Raw genomic sequence first — 22,432 nt, 5'->3', positions numbered from 1 at the left:
GCCCCGCTGTCATCTCCTGTCCCACCAGTGCAGTGGGTGGCTGTCCCTACACTGGGACAAACTGAATAAGGCTGCAGGTCTGAGCCTCCCCATCATGACACATAGGTTGGGCTGGTCAGAAAGAGGCAAAGCTTGGAAAATCCTCAAATCTGCCCCATAAATCCTCCTGTGCCTCCAAGACCAGGCAGAACACGCCCTTCCGTCACGTCTGTCTTATTTAGTCAAAGGTAGCTGCCCCAGTGTTTATATTTAGTGTCTTCTATAGGAATACCAAAGATTATATGTTGGGAAAAAAATGCCTACTCCTCCATGGCTAGACAGTAGGGATTTATTTTTCCAGGATCAGGGAGGAAAGAAACCAGCCACATGTAGTTGCATGTCTCTGACACAGACCTGGCAGGCTGTAAAGGCACATTATCCAGTGATAGCAACTGCACCACCGAGTCACATCGAGCTCAAACATCTTTTACCTGTTAAATATGATGCATTTGGTAGTACCCAGAGAGTGGGCTTGGTTTTGCTTTTTTTAAACAAATGTTGAACTTTTTTTTTTTTTGTAGCTCTGTTTTCCTTAGCAGGATTCTCTTGTGGGAATTGTAAAGGGATCCTACAAAAATACATTAAACCTTTTACTATGCCCTAGGATCAGCTTTGCTGCAGCAGCTCCAAGGGTGTGTTTTTAACACTTCATGCAGACATGCACCTTAAAAAAAATAAAAATAAAATGAAGCACAGGAGATTCAAAGCTTGTGAAAAAACATGTTTTTTTTCTTTTCCCCTTAAACAAGACTTGCAATTCTCCTGAGCTGGTGGTAAAGTGTCCTCCCCCGTTACCAAAAACTAACAAACTTAACACAGCCTTTGGAGCTGCTTGAAGGGGAGGGAGAAAGGGGATATGTTTTGTCAAGAGCAAGCACAGAAGACAGGGGGTCTCATGCATCATTTGCCCCCCAACCAGAAACTGCAACTGCTGACATTAAACATCTCAGAAGAGATGGCAAAAAGGGAAGGATCCAGAGTGCCCTGAAGCCGGTAGCTATAACCAGGGAGAGGATCTTGTAGAAACCCACCCTCTCAGGGGCACCACCCTGAGCACTGCCCTATGCCCTCCCCTGCAGCAGCATGGCCAACTTAACCCAGCTCCAGGGAATCAAGATAAAATTGGGGGTGTTACTTTTTAAACATCAACAGCAGGCACAAAGCACACGCATGCCAAGCTCTGCTGCTGTGGGTTTGGCATTGGGATCGGGCAGCAGCTTTGCTGCTGACACACAGAAACAGAATCTGGCTCATCCTCTTCCTCCTCCCCAGCAAAAACAGGACAGGAGAATGGGGAGGCTCCAGCACTGCCTTTGGTGCTCCAACGTCCGAGACAGAATGCACAGCTCGCACAGCAAACCCTTCAGAGCTCAACAGCCCTGAAATCTGGCACTGAAGCACAGCTTGCTTCACCTGCAAACACTTTCATGCTGAATGATCCCCAACTTTTCTCAGCAAGCCCAGAAATCTCTCCTGGCACCTCTCAGGTTTCCTGCTGCCTGCTCCCAGCCCTTCACGCTATCCCTGCCTGCCCACAGCTGCATGCCAGCATTTCAGGCTCTGCTGTAAAACCCAGGAACAATAAGCAACTGTTGAGCTGGGCAGGTGCTAAAATATTCCAACACCCAAGGCCCTGCTGTACTGAGGCAATTAAAAATCAGATGTATTTGTTTTCACTTCTTCCCTTTTTTTAAGGCCATACTACCAAGAAGCTGCTAATTGACAAAGGATGGCTCCAAGACCTCTGCAGTTGTCAGGAACCCGACACAACTGCTCCACTCGGAAAGAAAACCCTGGATTCTGAAGATAAGAGCACCACTCAGCTTTACAAAGGAGGTTACTCACAGTGAGGCAGGGGCCACGCCAGGGAAAGCGGCTGCAATGTTATAAGGTGCTATTTTATTTCCATTTCCACATCCACTGGAACAGCTATTAACTTTATCCACTGGAATTTCCAGCCGCTCCCGAGATTACTTTGCCCAACACAACCCGCTCAGCCTGTCCTGGCTGCAAACACAAATGCTTTTGCTTGAAGCCTTCACACCTTTCACTCTTCACATCCACACCTGCAGCAAGCTCTGTACAACAGACTTTCATACAGCGACGACGCTGCTGTCAGCGCAAAAATGACTCTGCCTGAAAAACCTTCCCGCTACACCGAGGTTGGGGCTTGCTGCATTTTCCAAACAGTTCCCACCCGTCTGGTTTATTCCAGAGATTCCTACTTTGCTGAAGGGAAAGAGTGTTTTTAATTGCATGTGAGTTGTGCATAATTAAATGAAGCAAAGCAAATGCCAGCGTTAATTACAAAGTGGGGCAGGTTAGTCTTCACCTGAGTCCTTCACCACAAACACTGTGCTACTTCAGAGAAGCAGAGCAGCGTGAGATGTGCTGACACACAAGGCTGGGTGCCCAGGGTTTGCCCAACTCCCAACCACCCCCACACAGCTCTGCTCGGGGCAGGTGCAGGTCCAGAAGACCAAGATAACCCAAGATGAGACCTTTGGTTTATTACTAATCCGACCAACGAATTGTGCCCTCCCAGCTGCAGAGCTGCGTTACTCATTCACCGGGGCCGAGTCCTCAGCAGACTCACAGAGGGTGTGAGGAAGGCATGAGCAGGTAAAACCCTACAGCAATGTGGGGTATCTGCAGCTCACTCCAGCAAGTGTGGATGACCAGGACCCAGGGAAAAAAACACCCTCTGCTGCATTATGCCTACACCAGAGCCAGCCAAGCACAAGATGGGCTGAAAACAGTGGCTGTCCGCTAGCTGGGTATCAGGGAATCAAAGAATCCTTATGGTTGGGAAAGACCTCTAAAATCATTGAGTCCAGTCATTAAGCTGAGAGCTCGGGAGAGAGGATCAAATGAGATATCCTGAGCTGTCCTTGGGACCTGTAAGAGCAGTCATGATGAGATCTTACCCTCAGGGATCTTACTTTTGCTTTCCTGAAGCCAAATCACTGGGAAATGAGCAAGTACAAACTTTTCAGGAGGCCAAAGACTCTCCTTCCCCACTAATCCACTGTCTGGCTCCTCAGAGCAGCACAACCCTCCCCTGCTCTTCAGAGCTTCCCGCTTCTCCCTCAGCTGAGCAGCAGAAGGTGGCTGCAGGAGCAGTGATGGCTGTTCTGCAACACCCAGCAAACCCAGCTTGACTTCCCACAGCCTCCTGCACCGAGGGCTCAAAGCATCGGCAGCGATTCGGCGGCAGCTCCCACCAACTTCCCAGCAAGAACACACTTTAAGAGTTGCTCCCATCTGCAAATGCTGTTCCCTACACCATAGGGCCAAACAACATAACCAGGCTGGAAAACTGATTCTCAGTGTCTCCTGGAACCACAACCAAGACAAACGACGGCCTTGCTGAGGCTGTTTATTTCCTCCAGCTGAGATGGTTTGGTGGGAAATTGTCTCCAAAAGTAAGTTCTAAAAAGAGTATCCAAGCCCCACAGGTACAGATAGATGATAAATGCTTTTGAGAGACAGTCATATAAAAAACCACTGGTGTTGAACTGAATTATTTATAGCCAATGCTAAGATTTGTCAGAGGTTTCAACAACCCCTTTACAGCTAATGAGAGCCAGAGTGTGAGACTGGGCAAATTGGGACCTGTTAGAAACTGGAGGCTTTGTAGGAGCAAACCTGCCACCAGGCTGCTAGAAAAACATGTCCAGGACCAGCCAATATATTCCCTTTGTCATGTAGGTGGAGAGGGAGATAAACCATCGTGACTTGACGGGAAGAGCTGCGTGTCTGGGCGGGAAGATGGAGCTCCCACGCCCTCAGCAAAGTCTGCCAGCAGCAGGACTGAGTCTTCCCAAGCCAAAGGTGTGGGACAGCCTCGAGCAGGATGCTTAGCTCGCCATGTGACCCAGCTCAAGGACTCCCAGATCCTCAGGAGCTCTGACCAAGCACCCGCATGCATCCTTGGGATGCTCGGGCTGTGCATTCCCACATAAGGGCAGGGAGCAGTGTCTTGGCTGCCCTGCACAACCCCTCAGCCACCTTCTTCCAAGCCAACTGCAGTTTAGATAAGAGCAGATGCTCTATTTAAGACTTGCATATTGAAGATCCCCATACCCAGAGCCTGAATTATTCATGGACAGGACCAGCAGAAGCTTTAACACAATGGCACTGCCTCACTCAAGAGGAGGAGAAGGAATATCTGTCTCTCTCCAGAAGCTCCCCTGCATGCTTTCTTCTTCAGGCATCCAAAACTGCAGCCTGCCAGGCAAGCCCTCTTAGCAGTCCTGGGTGGCTGAACACTCCTGGGCTTTAGAGACATCCCATGCCCTTGATCACCCTCCATGTCCATCCATGGACATGCCAGGAAGCCCACACCAGAGCTTGCAAGGTAAGCCTTGTCCCCAGGTGCCTACACACCAGCATCTGCCCTCTCCAGATGTTGTTTTCCTGCGTTCAATTACAGGGGGGAAAAAAACCTGCAGCTCCTGGTAACACACTGCTCATCACTCGCAGTGTGAAAGACACAGATATATGGTTGTGGGGATTTCAGCCGCACCGCCGCTCACTCCCGAGAAAAGGATCACCTTTAAAAATGGAAACTTAATTAAAAACCATAAATAAAATCAAATTGGTCGTGCTGTTACCTTGGGAGCAGCTGGTGCCATTTGGCCCAGCACAGATGAAGACTGAGAGCCGCGTGTGATTTCCAGCGCACTGCCTCAGCTTCCCACCACTCCCTGGGCTCCCTGGCCAGCAGGATTAATCCCATGCAAGAGGCACAGTGATCTGGCCTGCTCTCTGTGTGCCACACTGCACATGGCTATCTCAGATGGCTGCAGAAACGCAGCAGCTGTTTGATGTATCCTAAATGTCATCCTGCAGATCGACACCGGGCAAACTCTTCAGACTCCTTGTGCCTGCTAAGCAGAACGGCTCCGAAAGAGGAGCACGGTCTCCTGAACTGGGAAAATAATCTTCTATGAAAATAGTGACTCATCTTATTCTGGATAAAGGTGGAATATACTGTGTTAACACACATACCATTTATTTACAGCCACATTTTCTGCCAGAGAAGCAGAGAGAAGTATCCACCCCAGCATTTCTGCATTAATATGGAAGCTTGCTCTAAAATCCTAACACATATGAAAAGTCAGAAAAATCCAGTTCCTTGATTTTTCAGACCCCTCACCCACTGGAACCTGCCATTTAACACTCAACTCAGTTTTTCTCACTTCTTTTGAGGACCAAAATATATATAGAAGAGGGAAAAAAGCCCTAATCCTTGTCACCTTGCCAGGACATTCCACTGCAAGTATTCATGGTACGACTTGTACCAACAGCAGATCCTGAAATACCTCTCTTCGCTCCTGCAGACCAGTTGGCACAGCCAACTTAACAAGCTAAGGGGAAGTCTGTGGATCCTTCCAAGAAAAAGCCTGCCACCAAAAAACCATCGCAGAAAGCAGCGCATCCCTGCAAAGACAGGCAGAGCCAGTTTTCCCTACAGCAAGAGATTCGGAGTGGTTCAGGTTTTCCTTCCTTCTTCCAGCCAGAATTGCTGCACAGGGAGTTCAAGTCTTTGCCCAACCACGAAGGGGTGGTGACAACTCTTGATTCTGACATTCGTGGAGAAGGGCAGTCTGCAACTTCCCAACAAGCTTCTTGCTCAAGAAGCCCCAAAATGCGGGACCATCTCAGCATTCCACTCCTTTTGGCAAGTTATCACTCAACACCTTTCTGCCAACACCACTTGATTCATGTTTAACATATTGTGCCCATGGTGAAATGCTTCACCTCTTGCTCCCTTTCCACTGAATCACAACTAACCACCATCCTGGTGGCGACAGCAAAACTGCAGCCAGGAGAGACTGAAAACATGCACAGCTGGAGGAGGAAGACCATCCAAGGAAGCCCAAATGATTTCTGTGGGATTTCAAGCATCCCCAAGGTCAAGCCTCCAATACCACGTGCAAAGACAGCCTGAAGAGGCTTCAGAGATCTGTCCAAAATGAAGGTAAAGCAAAAACAGGGGATAACCTCCCAAAACCAGCACACGGAGTAAAGCGAATCCCTGCGGTTTCCAGGACAGGAAGGCAAACAGCAGCCGCTCACCAGGCAGGTGGGCTCACAGGGACCAAGTGGCACGAGGGCTGAACCACTCTCCAGCTGTAGGCAGTGGCCTGGATGAGAGCAAGGCATGGTGATGGCAGGGCAGGGATGCCCAGGAAGGCATGCAGGGCTTGATCTCCAGTGCTGTCAGCCTGCCACATCCCACTTGCACCAGATTTGCAAGCTGATATCCTTAAGGAGCACAGTGATCCTGGAAGCACATCAGCCACCACAACCAAGAGCAGACAGGCTGCTTCCTCTGGACTCCTGAAGTAACGGGGGATTGGAAGGGTTCCCCTCTCTGACACTTGCTGCAAGGGGAGGATTGTCACATGCCCACCACCACTGACTAGCCAGGTGGGCTGTCAGGCAGGGAACCACAGCGAGGGTCTTTCCTTCAGTCACAGCACACCCTTTTGCTTCCCTCTACTCACCCCCTGTGCCATGTTGAGGATGTTGTTTGCCTTGGTCTCCCTCCTCCCAGCCCCTCATGCCGAGAGCCAGCTGCCTCTGCTCGAAGCCATCAATCCCAGCCCAGGAACAAAGCCAAGGCGCTGAGCCTGCCAAGGGGACTCAGCTGCAGAGATGGCTGCCATTGCCACCCTCCCTCATCCAGGCTCTGCTCTGCACCAGGAAGAGCCACAGCTATCTTTTGGGGGGGCACCAATGACCAATCCAGCCTGCTCCAGGAGCTCCAGGGTTTTGGCCCTGGAACCCTCAGGTGAGTGACCACCACCCAAAGGGCTCCTCTCACAACACAGCAGGCTCTGTGTTACAGCAGCTCCTCAGACCACAGAGGTGAGCTAGCAAAGCCCCCAGAGGATGGATTTTTAAGTGTAGGGCTTAAAAATGCAGAGAAACAGCAGGTGGCTTTGCAAAACAGACTAACACCTCTGCAACAGCACCCAAATTGAATCACCTCAATAACTAATTACATCAGATTGATAATTTCTTTACAATTTCTTCAAAGACCACCCCCTTCTGCATCCCCAGATGCCCCCAAAAATTTTCAGTGAGTCTCTGTCCCAGCATTCTGCCACAAGATGTCAACTGAACTGAAGCAGTATTTTTAGCTTTATTACACAGTGTAAGTTTTGCAAAAGTAAATTTTTTGGACGCTAAGGGGAAAAGGGATGAAATGTAAGTTATTAAAAGAGTTTCTTTTTATAGCATGCCAAAACATCACCATGCAGGCTGAAAATGAGGTCCCGTGATAAGCAAGTGGATGTCTAACATCCCCTGGCAACTTTGATTACATTTACCCACATTCATGTGACTGTCAACATAAAAATAAGTTTGGGGACTTTGAAATATTTGTAAGCCAAAGGGAGATGCCTGGGTGACCACACCAGATCAGGCACAGCAGACACCAAAGTTTGTAGTTGGGCTTTTTTGTGATATGGAAAAACCCAGATACATTTTTTTAAACAGTGCATTACTGGAGAGCAGAACTGCTTCTCCACTTTGCAAACCATCAGTAGTGTGAAAAACAAAACCAGGCAGGAGCATGTTGCTAGGTCCTCTTTACCCATCTCCCCCAAATTTAGCTAAATCTGACCCAATTCCAACTTAACCGTGTTACTCTGTGCTAAGAAATCAAAGCACTGAGAAATCAAAGCGAGCCAAGGCAGCGCAACATGCTGCAATAAATTATGGGTTATCAACAGTGACACGACCCTCTGTAATTGCAGGTGCCACAGGCATAACCCAGAAGGTCAAGTCCAGATGCAAAATGAACTTTGGAAGCCACTTTTTGCCTCCAAATTCTCATGGGTTTGCTTCTTCTGCTGAGCACCAAGCTGAACCCAACCTACTAGAAAAAGAGGATCCTGTCTGTATTTATTATGCATCCAACACCTTGAGTTCTTACTCCTCTCCCCCTAACAATGATTTTAGAGAAATAGATTCATCTCTGACTCTGCACTGGTTTTGCTCTTAGCCTAAGGAGTAAGCATTAAAAAAATTGCTTTGCATAAATCTACTGTAGCCAGGCTCTTATTTCACTTCCAGGCGAATTTTTTTCCCAAACCACTAAACATCAAATGCAGAAGAGAAACTGTGAGAGAGAGCAGAGTTTTGCATTGAAACAGAGAGTGAGAGTGATGTCCTTCAAACAAATCAGCTCCTGTACAGCATTCCCAGCCACAGCATTTGCCTGACTTGCACCTAAAAACACTGCCAGCCTCCCATGAGGCTACAACAGGAAACAGGAACACAGGGAGAGGCATGAGGGGAGCAGATAGGAAAAAGGCAGCTCGGAGAAAGTTGTAAGGGGAATGCAGAAAGAGAAACAAAAACAATGAAAGCGGGGAGGAAGAGCGGCAGCAGAGGAAGCGGAGATGGGGGAGGAAATGAGCTCTTCTCACTCCTCCCTGCAGCCTCGGGAGCCACAGACCAAACCCGACCACACGGCTTCATTTCCTATGCTGAAGAAGCCAACACAACCAGTCACAGCAACGTGAAGCTTCACAGAAGTGAGGGGGTGGTTCTTCTGTTGTTTGTTGTTTTCAGGACTTCTTTAAAATGCGTGACAGTCAAAGGTAAGAAACCGGAAGGCAAAGATGCCGCTTGGTTAGCACAAGGAAGCTGAACTGGCGCTGAGCCTGAGCACGGTCAGCACCCAGACACAGCATCCCACTGCCCAGGTCCCTCCCAGTCCTGCTCCCACCAGAGCCCTGCACAAAGCCCTGGCTGATGCAGGCAGGGAGCCAGTACCTTTCATTGCCCGGCTGGAACTCGGAGAGCAGCGACGGCCTCCGCCGCTGCGGCTGCATGATAGACCCCGGCGGGAGGTGGGAAGCGAAATCCCTGGAATGATGCTGGTACTCCAACAGCGCCACGTCCTGCAGAAACAAACACAGAAGAGCTCGTCAGGCCGGTGGGAACTTTCAAATGACCACAGAACAACTCAAAAAATCCCACTAAGATATGCCTCCTTTGAGGCACTGGGCCACACAGCTCAGCGCTTTGCCCTCCCCAAAAGGTTCCCAGTAATTCCCAGTCCTACACTGCATTGGAATGGTAGCTCAGCCCCTTGTTGAACCTGCCTCCAGCCTTCTCCTGGGGCTGCAGGCAGGGCTGGCTCCTGGGAAAGGACCCCAGCAAGCCCAACCCAGCCACTGAGCACCCACACAGGGATTTCTGGCATCCAAGCAGTCCTGATGACAACTGTGAATCCAAGAGTAAGAACAAAATTAAGTCACAGGATACTTTCAGCTTCACTAAGCTACATAGCAGCGTGGAGAAAGAAAAAAAGGGGAGAAAGACAGAAGGAAAATCACAAATGTTATCTTGAAAATGTCCCTTTAAACACAGCTCCCCTGGGCTGAGCTCAAGGGGTTTGAAAGGACAGTTTGCTACTTACTATGTGTACGTCCCTTTTGTTCCTTGACCCTTGGAGAGTACAGAACAGTATGTTCCTGATTTTAATTAAATAAGAAGCCCTCCTGCTCTGTGCCACAGACTGATTCCAGCAGCAGTATTTTAGGCAGCTACATTCAACTGCTATTTTTTATTTGCAGATAGATACTTAACCAGCAGACTGATCATCTAATTAACTAAGACCTTCAGCAATGGCACAGAAAGTCCTGTCACAGAATAACCCTGGTAACACTGACACACATTTACCTTAGAAGAACCAATTCCACTTGGGAATCTATTTTTGAACAGTTCCCAACTGGAACAAGAAAACTTTAACTTCTTTAAAAAGAAAAAAGGAGTTTCTGGGTCTATAAAAAAAAAAATTTAAAAAATCAGTAAATAAACCACCACGTGCATGCAGCTGACCAATGCTGGGAACAAGGGACCTCTGCCAATCCCATTCCTGGCTGGCCATCCCAGACCTCAGCCTCTGGGACAAGGGGTGTCTGCAGACAGGTTCTTGCGACATTGAGAAGGGCATGACTAGGACAGCATCCACTTATCCTCACAGGGATGTTCTGCTGTAAATCCAGGTGTTTAGGGAGGATGCAACCCCACAACGCTGCTTCTCCCTCAGCTCCAGAGTCCATCCATGCAGGATGCCATGGGGGGCTGCAGGACAGAGTGTGCCATCAGTCCAACCACAGATGGGACAAACACAGACATCTGAAGTGAGGGAGCCCATCAGCTCTCACAGCCCCAGCCAAAGCAGAATCCCTGCCCACGACAAACTTCCCCACGTTCACACTTGTCCTGGTTTTAAATTAAAAATAAATATTTAAATAGAAGAGTGATGCAGCTCCTGACATCCACCTACAAAACAACACATCGTGTCTGGGAAGACACACCAATAGGCCCAAAACCAGGACCGTCACCTTCTGTGGGCGTATAAACAAGAATTACCCGTCTGGGAGGCTCAAAGGCTGTGCCCTTGAGAAAAAAAAAAGGCTCTTGCATGTCCCAAGAACCATCTGTTTTTCCTTTTCCCCCTGCCCACACTCAGCTGAGCTTTTGCCTCCTCTAACCCCGTCAGAAAATGGCTGGTGGAGCTCAGAATCTGGTGGCATGGCCTGAAGTGATTCTGACCTGCTCTGCATTGCTTACATCCACAGTGGGTTTTACAAGAAGAAAACAAAACCTAAAAATTAGTGAGGAGGATTAAAATTTACAAATTTCTGTGCCCTGTGATGAACTGTTAAGAGGCACTGTGGAAGCCCTGGCAGGATGTAGGTGGATTAATTGCTCAGAAAGTCACCCCAGTAAATTGCACTGTGAGCTGTGACTGTGTTTTTCAAATGTGAACACCAGAAAGGTTTATGAGCTGCCTTCAAACTGCCTGGTGGACTTGGCTGTGCTGGGCTAACAGTTGAACTTGGTGATTCTACAGGTATTTTCCAACCTAAATGTTTCTATGGCTCAGAAGAGGCTTCAATTTTCTCTAGCAGAGTTTTAAAGACACCTGCTGGGAGGCACCTTGTTGCCAGCACCACTGCACCTTCCACACAGACACAGGAGCAGCACCCACTGGGTGCCACCTGAATTCCCCACCACTGAGGCAGACAAATGTGATTTAGCCCTCATCCTGACCTCAGAATTCTAGCACCTGCTCACAGGCAACTCCAAGACATGTGAAATAGAACAACTAAAGAACCCTGCAACCGCAAACTACATGTTGCTCCTTTTCCTCTCCATTTTTCTGCTGGGTTTTGCTCAATTCTATCTTTTGCTCATCCTCTGCCTCTCTTTGCATCTCTTCCTGCCCTCTGCAAACCTTCCTCCCACCCCACAAATCTGCTGATTGGCCAGAGCAGCCTCTCCAGAACTTTCAAATCTCCAACTGCCTCCAGTAAGGACCTTCTTCCTTTTACACCAACTTTCCTGATGTTCCTTGTGGTTCAGGTGCGCCCGCAACGATGTACTTTGGGAAGCTTTGCAAATTTCATGAATTCAGTGAACATCATGACAGAAATCAAGGAAGCAGAAAGATCATGGATAGTCAGGGGCTCTGGCAAATCCGATTTGGGGGGAGGAAGCCAGCACTAGCAGCATTGCCAAGGCCAGACAGATACCGAGGGTGCCACAGCACCACCATAAGCCACCCCGGCAGGGCAGCACCAGGCAAATCTTCAGATAAATGAAACGTTAAAGACCCAAAAGTGGCCTCATTAAAACACACTTTTCATGCAGCAGACTGAAGAGGTACTTAGGCCCAGCCTAAGGGACCGAAAGTACCCTTTGCTGTCCACCAGGAGGGTTGGACACGTCCATGCTGCTCCTGCGTGGGGTGCTGGGAGGGAGAGCCAGGGAAAGCGCCCTGAGTCTCAAGGCTTCTGTGTTATCACTTGATTTGGGAGTGCCAAGAACACTATTTCCCTCCCCTTCCTAGTAAACCCTCTGACCCCAAATAACCTGAGTCTACCAGGCTCATTTAGATTTGCTAATCAAACTGTTTAAAGCCAGGCTCCTGAACACAATATTACAGAAAAGTTCTCGGCAGCATACAGAGAAAGTCCAATGAAAGGAAAAAGGTAGAAGCTTCCTCCCCACCCCCCCCCCTTTAAAAATTATTTTAAAGCTTTCAGCTTGCTGCCTTACCTATCATAAAGTCTCCAGCAAACTCTTCAGTGTTGTTCCCGACCTCAGGATAACCCCCACACTAAGCCAACAACTGCAGGCAGCTGTGCAGCCGTTCTGCCTCTCTCGCTTTCTGTTTTGGACACGTGCACTTGCTGGTGTGCTTCATTTCTCCTTCCCCTGCCTGCAGCTGCTGGGTCCTGGCTGCCTGATCACCAACCAGGAAGAAGAAGGGGAGGTCTGAGAGCGATGCTGGAAGCACCCCCAGGCGCTGACCCGCAGCACACGGCGCCAGAAAATGCCGCACCACGGCCAACAGCACCTCTGACCCTGAGCTCCCAGCTCCAGCATCAAGCACAGCCACAGAGCCAAGGCATCTACCGACTGCTCCATCCACATGGCCTTCCCACGGCTCCAAGAATCAGCCTCTGAGGAGAAGACCTCAGAGACAGGAGGCCTGCAGGAAGGAAATCTGGAGCTGGTCTTGCAACAGAAAGGCGAACTGCTCCTCCTCTCTTCCTCCCACCAGCAGAAAAACAAGTACAAACACCCAGTGCTTCTGGCTTCCTTGGAAAACAGCTCTGGAGCAAACCCACGGAGACCTAGAGTGCAGCCAGATGAGAACCTGCAGCACAGCTCGAGCAGCCCAAAGCGTGAGATCTGTCCTTGTCGCTTACCACGTCCTCAACCGAGAAAGCAACCGGGAGCTCCCCGCCGAGTTTCAGTGTAAGACAGCTTTGCTTAAAAACCACGGGTGCTTGTTTTGCCGTGACGCCAAGGAGGAGCAGCCTGGGGTCAGCCACCACATCCGCCAGCTGAGCCGGCTCCCCGGCGGAGAGCGGCACTGGCACCGCAGCCACCTCCAATCACAGCATCGGCTGCAGGCACCTGAGGAGCTCCCCGGCACAGGAGAGCTCACCCAGGGACAAGCCACTGCCCCACACTGTCCTCGTCACCTTTCAGAGGCAGACAAACAGGCCTGGGCACTGCACACGCTCCTCAAGTAGCAAATCCCAGTTCCTCACCACCTCCACCAAGGATTAGGGCTGCTCGTTCCAAGCTCACCCAGTGCTGTATTGCAAATAATTTTTATTTTCTAACAATGGGCTGTTTCTGCTGAAACACTCAATAAGGCCAGTTAATAATGGTGTGGTACAAATAGTGAGAAAAAACAATGCCAAAACATTCCTACTTATTTCACTTCTCATGAATTGTCCCTTATCTAATCTCACAATGGATGCCTGGTCTGTCCCTGCCGCTCATGAGCAGCTCGTGTGCCGTTCTGGGAACTGTTAACCACAGGGGAAGCAGAGGGCTGGTGCCCCCCAGACTGTGGCACTGGTGGCACACAGAGCCACAGCTGAACACTTCACAACTGCTGCTCTGGCATGTCCACGTGGCCCAGAGCAGCCCCACATGGTGTCCAAGACATGACCATGCAGCTTGGTTCGGCAAAGCCACCCCATCCCCTGGGAAGCACGTGGCTTGTTGAGCTGCCTGCACCCCCAGAACCACACAGCCAGCATGGAGCAGCGTATCCCAACCTGGAATGTGCCAGGGCCTCAGATCATCCAGCAATTAATTTGTGGGGTGGATAAAGCAGCATGGCCACCACTCTGGTGGCTTTGCCAGAGAGAGGGGATGTCCCCCACCCCTGCCCTGCACGCCCTCAACTTTGGAAAAAGAAGTTGCCTAATATCTCTTTCTGCCAGCAGTGAGCGTGACCTATTTTAGCAATAAAAGGAAAAATTCTCTGGTGCCTGGATACCCCTTGGCACTGATAGCACAGCATGTGCTCCTCAGACCGAGAAATGCACTTTTTAGCATTCCCCTGAAGAAAATATTTTTTCCCAAAGCCAGTTCTCAAAGGTAAGAGGAAGAGGAAAGGTTTGGGAGGAACCAGGGTGGTAGCAGAGCTGTCACTGCATGACGTCCAGACACAGCTTGGGCTGCGAGGGGACCAGTGTGGCACACAGCCCACCATGCTCAGCCTCCCCAGCCCAGAGGAACCATCCTCTGCTGCTGAAAACTTCCTCTGAAGTGCAAAGGAGGCGATTATTGATCCAAACAGGTTGTCCACAAGTACAATGCTGTCTGACCAACTTCCTCCCCAAAACCCTGGGACGAGCTCACTGCAGATTTAAGAAAAAAATATCAACAGCATGAACCAAACAATAACTTCTCCACAATCAGCTCCCCTGTTGAAGATAAGGTCAGTAATAAAAACCTGGCTGAATACATGCATTTTTATCTTGCCTACGGGGATGCAACATGTGCTGAAAAGACAAATGCCCTTATTGTTCTGAGACAGTCTCATTGCCATCCATCTCTCAGAAGCTGCTGACTTGGCCTTTTGTTTTAGGAGGTGACCACACTGCGCGTGGCCCCTTGTTGGAAGGCATTGATTCCTGCTGCCATCCCTGCACCGAGGCCGCGGCTGCTGCCAGCACTGAGAGCGTCTGTACCAGCTGCACAGCACTGCATCCTTCTCCATGCCCTCTCCCCACCTCTCCAGCAAAGCAGGGCTGCCAGCAGTGCTTGGCTGCCCTGTCTGAATATGCCATTCATGGAGAAGTCACGTCTCAGTGAGGACAGCTCTCAGCTGTTGTGGCTTCCCGGTCATCTGACCGGTGCCAGGTGCTGGAGCCAGCCGCCAGCCCTCTCCCCAGCAGCCAGAGGTGCCCACAGAGCAGCAGCACATCCACTACAGTGCTGCTTTTCAGCCTCTCTCCATCACAAGACTTTTGTCCCAGTCACATCCAGGCGCCTTTGAGTCGGGAACTCAGACCCGTCTGCCCTTCGTCCAGCCCCCAAGCCTGGCGCTGTGTTTCCTGAAGCCATGAACACTCATTCAGGGTGAGCAGCAGATCTCTTCACACAACAAACCCAAACTCTCCACCTTAAAGGCACCAGGTCGTTTAGCTCATCATCACATCTCTTCTGTAGCACAGTCCCCCACCATCTCCTACCACACCTGCTCCTGTACAACACCCACAACCCATCTGCAGATCCACATAGGACCCCTTCAGCTTTCCATGTCCTCTGCTCTCTCCTACCCTTCCTTGCACCTCCGTAACAAATCCTTCACTTGCTCAGTATTTTAAATAAATGCTGTGACAATGACAACCAGCAAAAGTCCCCAGTCTTGCAGAAGGTGCCTCCAGGGGCTGGTGGGGCAGTGCAATCAGAGTCAGGCCTGAAGCGCAGGAAAAGGCTCCCAAAGTGGCTTTAGTGGGTCTCCACCTTTGCCAAACCACATAAGCAGTTATAGTTCTTCCCCTGTGAATTTAAAATCTTGAGATCAGTCAAAAGCAAAGCATCACCCATCTTCTGCATCAAATCATGCCCAAAAAGCAGATTAGGAAGCAACCACAGAAGTCTACTGTAGCTTGAAGAAGTGTTTTGGAAAAAGGCTGTATCCTAGGGAAAACAAGACTTAAATACAAACTGCTGTAAGCCAACTTCTTCCCAGCAATGGGAGGGAGACCCTAGGGCAGGGAATTAGGTGTCATGTTCTTTCACCTCCATGCTCTCCCAGTCCCACAGCAGAAAGCCAATTTTCCAAAATCTACTGCTGAGCTGCTCAGAGCTAATGCAATCTGTCACTGGAACGGCACTCAAGAGAGATCGCGCTGAGTTCTCGTGACAGACCTGATCAGAGTCAGTATTTCCAAGGTATGTCTTTTATTTTCAAGTCATTCCTTAAAACATTAGCTGGAGCCCAGCAGGCAGAATTCAGGACACCCCTCGCTCAGCTGGTAGCAGGAGGTTGCTCTTTGAGCTCGGAGGCGGTGCACCATAAACTCTTCCATTCTGCCAGTTCCTGGACCACTGACACACACTGACATTTTGCTCCCAGGAGACAAAAGTATGAATAACTACTCCAAGGAAAACCAACACAGCAGCAGTAACACACAACGCAGTGCCCCTCTGCAGGCTTACCCGGCGCTGCTGTGCCACACCAATCATGTCACCATGGAGAGGAGCGAGCTCCTGCCATCTCCGGAACCCGCGCCTGCTGACGGCACCTTCCGCAGCAGGACACTGGATTTAACTCGCCCTGCTCAAACTGGTGGGAGGAGGAGTCTGGGCAGGGAAGGCACTCGATTCCCCCCAGGCCACCTTTTGGCTTGGACACCAAATCAACACGCACGTTTGCACCAACCTCTTGTCTTTGGTTCACACAGACAAGGAAGTTATTTATCCTGGGCCAAAGCAAACGAGCCGTCGGGCCGGGACGCTCCCGCACAAGGGCTGTTTTGCAAATGGGGAGCTTAATGAAGGAGCTACTGAGCTGCTTCCAGGCAGGAGAGGGGAAAGCACAATGGTCTCAAAGCTGGAGCAGAGGAGTTGAGGAGGGCTTAAGCTCAGCCTTCCATCCCAGATGAAGCTGTGTGCAGGGAATGGGGGCAAACAGCAGGCAGAAGCAAAATGAGCCTCTTAGTTAGTAGTGAGGAAAAAGTGCTCACAGAGGGGAATTCAAGTGATGATGGAGCACCAATTCCATATGACCATGTGCACACCCAAATCCTACCAATCCCCAATCCTGTTTAGTATCTCTAGTATGTAAAACACTCAAAGCACCCCAAAAGCAGGAGCTGTTTTGTCACAGAGGCTGCTGCTTCAGGACACCTTGTGTGCCCCGACCCCCAGCATCTCCTGCACCTGATACCACCCTCCTGGAAAGCCCAGCCTGCATCCACACCATTCCTGCTCTGAAATGTCAGGGCACTAACAGGAGCAGGAAGGCTAGTAAGGAGGTCACAGCAAGAAACTGGATTCACACAGGAGGAAAAGAGGGGAACCCTTCTGTTCCCAGGGAATATGGATCATGAAGAAGCTTTAAAAAGAAAGGGGGACATGCACTACACAGGAAAACTGATCCGTTTACAGAAAATACTTGCAGCTTGCCTGAAAATGAATATCCTTCATGCGAAAGTTTCCTTTGAGAGAGCATGAACTTTGGACACATTAGAAGGTTAAGAGCGTAAGTAATGTGTTTTTTCACCTTTAGCTAAAGGTCACAGAGCATTCAAACAATTCCTCTGTTTCCAAGCTGAACATGACAGAAGTCAACTGCACACCCCAACATTACGGCTAATGAATATGGAAAACAGAAATGTTTTCCCTGCACTTTGGCAAAGAACCACTTGGTGCCCTTAAGAAGAAACTGCTGATTACTGGAGATTTTAGTTTTACCTCAAGAAAGTCAAACAAACCAGAACCTTTTCACCAAGCTTCCTTCTTCCCGTTAAAAGCATGTTGACTTGTCAAAGCTTTTTGCAAGTCATTGTCTACCAAAACAGAATTAACTCCTGGGTCATTGTAAGATTTTGCACCGTTTTCACATCACATGCAGTCTCCCCAACAGCTGTCGGGACCACGTATCTCTCAGTGAGGAGGAAGACACTGGAATATGGTGGGGGACCTGCTTACCCTGTGGGAGAGCCTGTTTGCTGTGTTACCCATCAGAAAGAGCTCAGTCTGGGTCAGACCCACGGATTCACAGCCCTGCCCAAAGTTGGCAACCAAGAGTGAAACCAGGCAACAAACATCCTCACTCAACCGATACTGGATCTTCTCTGCCAGCTCCAAATTCAGCAGTAGCTCGTGGAACACGCTGCTGGGAGGAGATGCCCGTATGTACAAAGCATATTTCTGTTTACTTGAAATATACTTTTTTTCCCCCCCATTTTGTTGGATAGTCCCTTGGGCTTTATGTGATGGGAGAAGAAAAACTCCCCAGCCTGCTTCCACTGCCTCCTGCCCCCTCACAACATCCCCCTCACTTGCCTCATCTGTGAAATCAAACAGCTGCAATCCTTTAAATCACTTTTCATAAAGTGTCTCCAAGCCTAAAATAATGTCACGGCTCATTTCTGAGCTCAGCATTCCTGCCGCGCCGCATTTCCCTGGGTGCGACCGTCACAGTTGGGCTGTGATTATTTATTTATATTATAATAGCATTTGCAGCCCTGCTGTGCTCAGCCCTGCACACGCGCCCAGGAGGTGACCCAGGGCGTTTCCACCACCAGGATAAGGATCCCTGAACTGATGAATTCCCAGTTCACGGGAAAGGACGTCTTGGAATGCAACAAACCAGAACCAAAATTTAATTAGATGCAAGACATGTTAGTGTCAGGTTGGTTTTGGCCTGTCTTGGTTTCTTCCAAACAAGCTCTCACTGTGCAAACACACCCCATGACAAAACTGACCTGGCCAAGACATGCAAGCAAATACCGCTGACTTTTAATATTAAACAGCGCAGCAACTTCAAAGGAACCGGGCTCTCCTCTCCCAAGCAATCCCACCAGAGATCAGCTCCAGCCCCAGAGCCATGGCCAGGCTCCAGCTCACGGCCCCGCCGAGCAAGAGACACGTGTTTGTGAACAGCTGAGAGCGGCGGGGCAGATCATGCAGGGACACGCTTCCAGGAACACTCTGCCTCCTCTCCCAGCAGAGGCAAGGTGCGTCGCTTTGTGTGGGGCTGGCACGCTTCTGCCGAGAGGAATCTCCTGGCTTTCCATCCAAAAAAATCTCAGCTCGGACCTCTCCTGCATCCAGACACCCAAAAGGTATCGCATAGCTTGGGGTGATTACATGCGGCTGTAAAAATAGCTTCTAGAAGCAAATGCCAGCAACTTCTTCCAACATTAACACAACAGAATAAAACCAGTGTTCACTGCAGGCTGCAGAAACCCCCAGCTCCCGCCCACTGCAAACAACTGCCCTGCTCTGCTGCTCCTCCTGCTGTCGCAGCCCTAAGGGGAAGCAGTTGGGATTTTGCAGGAGACAAGGGCTCTGCACCCCAAGGACAGGAGCCTTTCACACTCTTTTAAAATTGGTCTCCACACTGCAGACTGAGGTTCCTTTGGTTTGCTTTTAAACCACAGTCTTGCAACAACTGCAGATCGTGCTCACCTGGTCGCATCCTCCTCCCACTCGGGTTTCTGATAAAAAGAGAACTGGGATTTTCTTCTTGAGACAAATGCTCTTGGTTATGTTCCAGCCCCCAAAAAAACATGCTCACACTGATGGAAGCAAAGCTCCCATAAATCGAACCAGGTCAGCGTGTCTCATACCCAGGATGAAAAGCTTCTTTGTGCAGCAGCACGCAGGCCCCGAGCGATGTAGATGAGCCAGCAAACGCAGCCAAGAGCTCGTCCTGAGCCCTCCTTAACGTTTCTATTTCAAAGCTTTTCCAATCTCCAGCTCTGCTCCCTGTGCCACTCGCTGAAGCCAGGCAAAGAGGGCAAATGAGGGAATTTCAGCCCTTCACTGACACTTCATGGGTTTCCAGGCTCTCAAGTCAAACACTAAAACCAGCACAGACTGAATCTGACCGCTCAGTAGCTGTCACTGTCAAATGTAACCCCCAAAGTCTCCTCGCTGACCTGTGTTTCAGGCACCTCCCTGGCTGTGGCCACCTCACTGTTACCCACCAAGAAGCAGCTCCAAAGACCCTTGGAAGTGTGAGCCAGACTCCAGCACCTAATAAGATTCCTTTAAGCAGCCTGAGCTGACTAAAGCTGTTCCACTAAGAAGAGTTTCTTCCGTTAAGGGCTTAAACTGAAAACATTCACCCATCCGGGGTGAGCAAACACAGGCGTGAGTGAGGTGGCACAGAAAGGAGAGGCTGGATCCAGGTGAATTAACCTCTGCAAGTTCTGGAACATTCAACAAGACACAGCCAAAAAAAAAAAAAAGATCATCTCCAGCTTATGCCTTGATCCAAGAAGAGAAAAGACAGCAAGTCAAGACTAAGAGGGAAAAATGGGAGGAAGGATAAAATGAAAAGCTCAGCAGCTCAGTTATCTTCTTGCTCCCCAGGAGTCCTGCATGAAGAGAGGCAGGTCTCCCAACAAAGTGCAGGAGGCAGGTTCACTCTCAGCAGTTTGCCTGGGAACCAGGAGAGCTCTCCTGTGGGCGTGGGCGTGACAAGCAAGGACTGGGCTCACTGGGAAGCAGTGAGCCCACACGTGAAAGAGAATGGTCCTTCCCTTGTGATTCAGTGCCAAGGAAAGGCCATGCCAAAGAGGGCTGGAGGCCACGTGCTCCTGCTCCCCAAGAAAGGTCAAACCTTCCCCTTTGCCCCCGGGCTGGATGCTGCACCCAACCAAGGGTGCTCTTGCCAGGAGGACAAACGGACACGGGCGCTCAGAAATGATGAGCCATGGCCAAGTGCTAGGAAAAGGCTGGAAAGGGAGAGAAAAACTGAAAGCACCATATGGAGAAACAAAAGAGGATCCCACGAGAGAGGAACAATGAAATCCTGTACCACAGGCACGGAAACGGTCTGATTTCTCTGTTAACAGCCACATCCGAGACCGGCACAGCTGAACCACTGCCCCAGCACTGGGGACACCCACGTGGCTCCCACCCTGCGAGTGGTAGGGAAGGAAAGCCTCGGCCTTACCGCATGTGGTCGGGCAATCTGCACCGGATAGGACATGGCGTGCGGGGGGTAGCGCGGCTCGGCCGCGCGCCAGCTCTGCGTCACGGGCTGCGTGGAGCCAGACATGTCGGAAGAGCAGGCGCGGCGGTCGCTGCTTCCAAATGACCAACAAAGGATTAGGAGAGCCGAGAGCTCCTCTTCATCGTGTGTGTGCTTTCCACGTCACGCAATAGCTGGAAGGAAACAGGAAAGCAGCAGGTTAAAATTCAGTCAACCGCAGTCCCACGAGACAACCGAACATCAGGCCTTGGGCGATCACCAAAACCTCACTGCCCTCGCAATTCCCCAGCAGCCCCGTTTTCCATCTGGCAAACCTCATTGCCAAGTTTCTTTTGTAGATTACTCCTATCACAGGAAGTCCAAATACAAGATTTTTCCCAAATATTTCCCATCCAATTTCCCCGGAAAGCCTTCGCCCAGCACCAGCAGGACCAGGAAGCCAAATTGCCAGCAATTTATTTGGGTCCTGTTGATCTCTAAGTCTCTTGGAGATGGGCGTTTTTTTGCAGGGTGACTCAGTTTCCAAAAACACACAGTCAAGAGTTTTGGCATTTCAACACAAGGTCCAAAAAGGCTCAAGGTCCCTCCCTAGCCCATTCCTTTCGACATCCACACTCTCACATGTCAGTGGCTCTTCTTTCCAAGCTGTGGCCACTTTTGCAGCCCTCTGAGGTAAGCCCTGATTTAATGGCAGGAGGGACACCAGGCACCGACCCTGCCTGCAGCTGTGTCCATCCATGAAGCTACACTAAAACCCAGGACTAAAGCAATGTCACACACCCCCAGTGCCACCTGGATCAGCCTTTCTGACAGGAACCAAGAGCCAGAGGACACACCACAGCCCCGAGGGTATTTTCACAAACACCCATCACTCCTGTACCACCTGTTGCAATTCCTTTAACAGCTGCAACAGAATCAGGAAAACCAACAAAGTGGGGAGGTGCCGCTTGGCCCCAAGGGGAGATTTACAAGTTACTGATTTTTATAGATACTTCGCACTGTTTGCTTGATGATGATTTTAAGCCTCCTGGGTTTTGTCTGGATTACAGTGAAAAAGTAGCAAAGGTCTAAATGCTGCCCTTCATCACTGTCAGTGTGAGGTGCATTAACTATTATTCTCAAATTAACAGTTAGTTATACAAAGCATCCATTCCCAGTGCTGCCTGACTGGGTCAGGGGATGTTATCAGGACTGATCCCAAGCAGGGACAGCCCCAGCTCCCTGGGATCCATTCTGCATCCCACACAGTGCTGTGCATGCTTGCACGCCTCCTCCCCAGCGCAGGTACGTGTTCTGTGTGGATTTGTGCAAGGCTTTTAGCAGTATCAAACTCTTCCATCAGCACACCAGGAACAGCAAAGGAAACTTCCAGCGCCATGAGCTCCCAGCAGCCTCTCCCCACACTTGTGGTCTCTGTGCATGGGGAGCACAGCCAGCCCCAGCCAACGCAATTTCAACTGAAACAGCAGTTGGTGTGTACAAAAACCAAAAACGGGGCGGGAAAGCAGGAAAAAAAAAAGAAAAAAGAAAGCGGAAGCTTTTCTTTCTCTGTTTCTTTTCCCTCCTGTGACACCACAGACGAGCCCATACTGATAAACCCCTCGCTATCTGCTGCAGGCAGGCACAGGTTTGCCAGCATCGACGCAGCCTCAGAGCCAGAAATAAACCAAACCAAGGCAACGGCCCCTGGCAGCCAGGCACGACAAGCGGCCAGTGGCAAGCAGCCCAGGGAGGCCCTCTCACACAGGGGTCAAATCTTACAGAAATCATCTTTTCAGCAAATCCCCATGAAACCTAAGGATGACAGACACACAAGGACATCACCATGCTCCTGGTGAGGGTCAGGTGAGTCTCTTCAGAGAA

The 22,432-nt window shown here is 50.1% G+C and overlaps 1 protein-coding gene across 1 annotated transcript in view; it reads right to left on the bottom strand.

Moving 5' to 3' along the window:
• NCOR2 (nuclear receptor corepressor 2) overlaps positions 1 to 22,432 on the bottom strand; it is a 230,343-nt gene that overhangs the window by 136,488 nt on the left and 71,423 nt on the right. Inside the window, exons 2-3 of the mRNA XM_069031075.1 lie at positions 20,531 to 20,742; positions 8,836 to 8,963 (exon numbers count right to left, since the gene is read on the bottom strand). Of these exons, the coding sequence (XP_068887176.1) occupies positions 8,836 to 8,963; positions 20,531 to 20,635 (233 nt within the window). The 5' untranslated portion in view covers positions 20,636 to 20,742. The remainder of the gene's footprint in view (positions 1 to 8,835; positions 8,964 to 20,530; positions 20,743 to 22,432) is intronic.

This window comes from Aphelocoma coerulescens, chromosome 15, assembly GCF_041296385.1.
Source record: "Aphelocoma coerulescens isolate FSJ_1873_10779 chromosome 15, UR_Acoe_1.0, whole genome shotgun sequence".
Classification (NCBI taxonomy): Eukaryota; Metazoa; Chordata; class Aves; order Passeriformes; family Corvidae; genus Aphelocoma; species Aphelocoma coerulescens.
The sequence above is the reverse complement of the archived record's forward strand: the minus strand, read 5'-3'. Positions and strand labels throughout refer to the sequence as shown.